Below are 5,930 nucleotides of genomic sequence, written 5' to 3'. Positions count from 1 at the left end.
TCTCTCTCTCTCTCTCTCTCTCTCTCTCTCTCTCTCTCTCTCTCTCTCTCTCTCTCTCTCTCTCTCTCTCGATGCCCAGGCGACACCACTGATGGATGCCTTTTTTACCTTTAGGATAACAGTCCAATCTCGGTCCAATTGAAAAATGAATTTGCTGTGTGTGTGTATTGTATATTCGCTGTCTGAAACAGTGTGTACAGTGTGATTGAGGGGTTGTGTTTAAGCTTACGTGTTCTCGGAACGTGTATTGAGGTTGCAACCAACGTTTGAATCTCCCACGCTGGAAGAGGAAGAAGTACGCTATCACAGGAAACACAAGGAGCAGGACGCCCACAAGCACCACAGAGACTATGGTGACTGTCCGTCTGGAGTCTGACACACACACACACACACACACACACACACACACACACACACACACACACACACACACACACACACACACACACACACACACACACACACACACACACACACACACACACACACACACACACACACACACACACACACACACACACACACACACAAACACACTCTCTCTCAAACACAAACAAACACACACACACACACACACACACACACACACACACACACACACACACACACACACACACACACACACGTTTAAAATGACAGAAGAGGCCAATAAATTACAAGCACAGATGAAGAAATGTTGTGGAGAATATCTTGAGTGCTACTGCTGTTTCAGAGCCTCATTTCTATCTCGTTCCTATCAAACCAGTTCCAGTTTTGGTTCCGTTCTTGGGCGTTTCTGGTTCCGAACCGGTTCTTATTTTTAGCCCCAGGTGTGTTTCCACCGCTCAGAGCCCGACTGGTGCTGCATCGTCATGACATCACCGTTCACGTTGCTGATTTATTTCTGCGTCGGGTCGATGATCGTGTTGCTTTTAATCATACGAAGCCAGATTAAATAAATTTTCTCCAAGAGTGCCGTGGTTCATTGTTTATTAATGTGGTTCAGCAGCATTTACCGACCACTGCAGTGCTGCTCGTCCACTGGAGTTTAGTCTACCATTAACTCACGACAGAGTTTAGTCTACCGCTAATTCACGGCAGAGTCCGCTGGAGAGTATTCATAGTATCCCCCCCCCCCATAAGTGAATGTGTGTCAGTCTGAATTGACGCTGAATCACAACACTGTTATTAAAGTGTCTCTGGTATAAGACATGTGATGTTAGCATAGCAACCTAAGCTAATGTGACTATATTGACTGATGGTTGTTATCATATTGTGGCATTAGCCGTTTTCTACAGGCACATTTTACCGGCTTATTTTTCTTTATGATTTAACTTGTGTATCCTGCCAGCGGGTGACTGACTTCACCCGCTGTTATAATAAAAAAACAACAATCATATGAGACAGTGTGCTGATCTTCAAGACGGGAAATAACAGAGAGCAGATGGTCAATAAAAGTAAGGTAAAAACAGACAGCATCACACTATGCCTGGTTATTGTTGACTGGCTTTATAGAAGTGTGTTTTGTAAGCGTGGCTCTAGTCACTTTGCTCAGCGCTGGTGCCCCCTCCGAAGTAGCCAGATGAGAGCCGGCCCTGCTGCGGTGGAAACAGGAAGAACCGGTTGTTAATCGGGCACTAGCTCCGAACTGACCCTGGAACTGTTTTGGTGGGAAAGGGGCAACATAGTGATATGATACTCAAAAGGAGTAAATTTCAGCGGAATATTTAAAAATCTGTAAAATAATACCAGCTTCCATGCCAAGGAATGTTCATCTGAAATTGCACAACCATAAAAACGGGGCAACTTTTTGGGAAAACTGCAGAAGCCAACCAAAGTAATGCGGCCAATGTGCTTCTTTAATGCCTGAACACTGGCTTTGCATGGCTGAAAAACTACCATGTCCTTACCTGACTCGGGGATGAGCTCACACTGGGTACAGGTGGGTAGTCCCTCGGTTTGTTTGAAATACAGGTACTGCACCCTAGTACAGTACCGCTGTCCCTCCTGCAGCTCATCAATGGTCACTGAGGCCGGACCATCTTTATAATCCTGCATAAGAGTGCAAAGCGTTTGGATAATATCACTGCATTTTACACATACAAGGCCAATATTTCCTTTAGTGATGAACAAATGTAATTAAATATATAATTGCCATTATTATGACTTATTTCTACTATGACTGATATTTGCGATACAAGATAGAATGATCATTTTTGTTTTCCTTTTCATTGATAAACATATTAAGTGATTATGGCGTTTGCCGGACTCTGTACAAAATGAAGAGAAATGCCTTGCTGAAGGGAACTCGACACAAGAGGTGAGCCTGCTTCCTTCCAGGGGTTAGGCCACACTCCGTACTTAGTCCATTTGGGTGGTACATGTTAGTGCATGTGAGTGTAAGTTAGTGTAAGTTTAGCATTTTAGCACATTTGAGCGCAGTGAGCACATGTTAGTGCAAGCTCTGCACTGTGCTCAAACAGCGGGTTCGCTCAAAACGTCTATAAATGTAGTGGCAAGCGTGCGGTTCCCTCTCATGTAAACACTGTTGCTGTTGTTAGCACTGCAAGCACTATACGCTTTTGATAGCACTGTTAGCTGTTGATAGCACTGTTAGCTGTTGTCCTCTGGCTCAGCAGTCGCCATGTGGAGGCAGTCCCTCTGCTTTACCCTTAAGTAAAACCATACAAATTGGAGGAATTGTGTTAAGACTCATACTGAGCCAGATAAAATTGGAAAGTGTTCTGCATTTTGGCCTTCTAATATAAGATGGATTTCTTGACAAACGAAAAAGATAATTTAGGTATTCAAAGCCTTGACTGTGAAACAGAATGTCAACATGTTCATTGCTGCACACCTTTGTTCTCAGTCTGTTTTCCTTCCTTTCAACTGTCTACCTTGTATTCAATCATTAATTATCATGATTAGTCAATGGAGCTGTTGACACGGTTAGCATTTATGAGCCACTACCAAACACTAATCATCATACATAGTGAAATTGGCTTAAAAACACAGCACACAGGCAGGTGATGGAAGAGACAGTAGCAAGTCTGTCCTTCCCAATGCTGATCTCATCTTGGCTGTTGTCGACAGGAAGAGGAGATTAAGCCTTTTATTTAGTGTAAAAGGAGATCTTCACAAAAATGTTAACACCTAAACAGCACTTCGAAAATGAACCAGCTTAGTGTGAAAACAGTCTTAGATAACCTACAAAGTGAAACAGGTAGCAAAAGCAGGTGTCTAATAGTGCATTTCCACTGCAGGGCCTCGTACGGCTTAGTACGGTATAGTTAGGCCCTGGTAGGACAGGCTCACTTTATGCTGCGTTTCCATTACAGTTTAGGAACTGGGGCAGTAACTATAGTAACGCAGTGTAGGCGGAGCCGTGACGCCATCTTCAATGTGAAACACAAAACCAACATGAGCCGTTAGCTGTTAGCCCTTAGAGCTCACAGCTCTGAGGGCTAACAGCCATATCTGTTCAGAAACTAGACAAAAGTTAAACGAGTACAAACCACAGACTGTCTGTGTCATGGCGAATACAGTCGCTAGTTTATTTATGTCTGCAGGCCGTTGCTGTGAGTGTGGACGGTCGGTGCTTATACAGCGTTAGCTTAGCCGATCTCCATTCAGAAAACACGCATTTTAAAAGGTTTCTAGCCTGCCGTCTGTCTGCAGACTTGTCAAAGCATTAATTCATGGTTTTTACTAACCGGTATCAGTATGTTCATTTTGTTGTAGTTGCCAGCGATTCTCTCACTAGTTTAGCATACTCAGCCTGGTTGTTGGCCCGGAAAGAACCTCGATTTTGGAGAGCCAGAAAAACTGTGAAAAAGTACCCACTAGCCGGAACTACGCCGAGTGGAAACGCAACCAAACACGGGCCGGGCACGGCACGGCACGGCACACTTATACCGCGCTGTAGTGGAAATGCGCCATAACTGACAAGGTTCCTCACCTGGAGGGCCTCTCCTTTCTTGCCATAGTAAACCCTGTACTTTGCATGGTCGGCATGTTCCCGAAGAAAAGTGGTGTTCCTACTCAAATGTACAGTGAGGGAGCCAGGACTCGCAGTGAGAATAAAGTCCGGAGTACAGAGGTGACCTGGAAAAGCACAATAAACATGTTGAGTGTTGACAAAATTAAGACAGAGATCAGTGTTTACTGTATTTGGGAATTGAAAGGATTTCTTCATGCTAAAGTCTGCTGTTATTCATAATGTCCACTGAAAATATTTCCCTCTAACCAACATTTGAATTGTATAGAAAATAGGCCACCATTTAATATCGACATATCTCGTTCGCACCACTGAGCCAGTGTGAACAATGCTATCATGGCGATCCACAGCGCCCTCTTTACATGGTAGGTGGTGCTCTTACCATGTTTGCTACAGGCTTGGACTGATGGGGAGTTCTGCCCATGCCTCTCTGCTTGCACACGCAGCATCACGCAGCCGTACTCACTCCTAGCTTTGATGGAACTGACATTGCAGGAATTTAAAGATGTATGGACACAGTATGGAACATCTGTCCACACAAAACTGTCAAAGCTGAGAAAAAGAAACAGGAGAAACCATTAGTTCTGTCATGATGCAACTGTCATGATAACTACTAAGAAAAAGACTGTCTGTGAGCTGTTTCACAACAAATAATACATCTGTCTATAAATAGAATGGATATAATAATAATAATAATATAATAATAATAATGGAAAAAGTATAATTCTACAGAAGGAAAAAATAATCAATATTCCTGCATTTTACATGCATTATTGTGTCACTTGCACTTTTATACTGCACATTTACTTCCTCTTTTATGTATATTACTTTATGTTGCGCTGTTGGAAGTGCCTGGGAATTGAGATTCTCATTGCCAACAAATGCACTGTGGCTATTGTGCATATGACATTAAAGCCTTTGAATCTTAACATATGTCCAGATATGACAGACAACAAAGAATCTTACTGATCGCTCCTCATGCAGGGTGTTGATTGGCACGCTGCACAAGGCCCCCACCATCAGAGCTCACCTGCTGTATTGAGCGGTGTAGGTGACATCTCCGTCGTCAGGGTCAGGACTCCATCTCAGCAGCCAGTTATCTACCTGGATGTCCTGTGGGGGTGCTGGAGGGGCTTCAGAAAACACTGGGACACATGGGGAGGGACAAGAACAGAGAGGCGGATGAGAAGAGGATGTTCAACACTTTATGAAGCAGGCTTAATACAAGCTAAAGGCACATTGTGTCATAAGATCTGAGCTTTTTGTAGGAGTTAGTACTTGTCTGCAATTTTGACACAAATAAAACGTTTTTGAATTGTTAAATTAGACTTGGAAATTATTTTTTTAAGATTGACTAACATCATAGAGTGGGGGAAAAAAGTATTTAGTCAGCCACCAATTGTGCAAGTTCTCCCACTTAAAAAGATGAGAGGCCTGTAATTTTCATCCTAGGTATACCTCAACTATGAGAGACAAAATTAGAAGAAAAAAATCCAGAAAATCACATTGTCTGATTTTTAAAGAATTTATTTGCAAATTGTGGTGGAAAATAAGTATTTGGTCACCTACAAACAAACAAGATTTCTGGCTCTCACAGACCTGTAACTTCTTCTTTAAGAGCCTCTCTGTCCTCCACTTGTTAACTGTATTAATGGCACCTGTTTGAACTTGTTATCAGTATAAAAGACACCTTTCCACAACCTCAAACAGTCACACTCCAAACTCCACTATGGCCAAGACCAAAGAGCTGTCAAAGGACACCAGAAACAAAATTGTAGACCTGCACCAGGCTGGGAAGACTGAATCTGCAATAGGTAAGCAGCTTGGTGTGAAGAAATCAACTGTGGGAGCAATTATTAGAAAATGGAAGACATACAAGACCACTGATAATCTCCCTCGATCTGGGGCTCCACGCAAGATCTCACCCCGTGGGGTCAAAATGATCACAAGAACG

At 43.0% G+C, this 5,930-nt stretch overlaps 1 protein-coding gene across 1 annotated transcript; it reads right to left on the bottom strand.

The window, feature by feature from the left end:
- Nucleotides 1-89: 89 nt before the first annotated feature.
- Nucleotides 90-5,161, bottom strand: ifngr2 (interferon gamma receptor 2; the record flags this gene model as incomplete). The annotated part of the gene is made up of 5 exons (XM_010778524.1): nt 90-372; nt 1,890-2,031; nt 3,938-4,083; nt 4,359-4,528; nt 5,007-5,161. Coding segments are annotated over 5 exons (896 nt in total), but the record flags the coding sequence as incomplete, so codon positions are not given.
- Between the last annotated feature and the right edge of the window lie 769 nt (nt 5,162-5,930).

The sequence above is a fragment of the Notothenia coriiceps genome, unplaced genomic scaffold (assembly GCF_000735185.1).
Source record: "Notothenia coriiceps isolate Sejong01 unplaced genomic scaffold, NC01 NC01_scaffold00019165, whole genome shotgun sequence".
NCBI lineage: Eukaryota > Metazoa > Chordata > Actinopteri > Perciformes > Nototheniidae > Notothenia > Notothenia coriiceps.
This window is presented reverse-complemented; position numbering and strand designations above follow the sequence as displayed.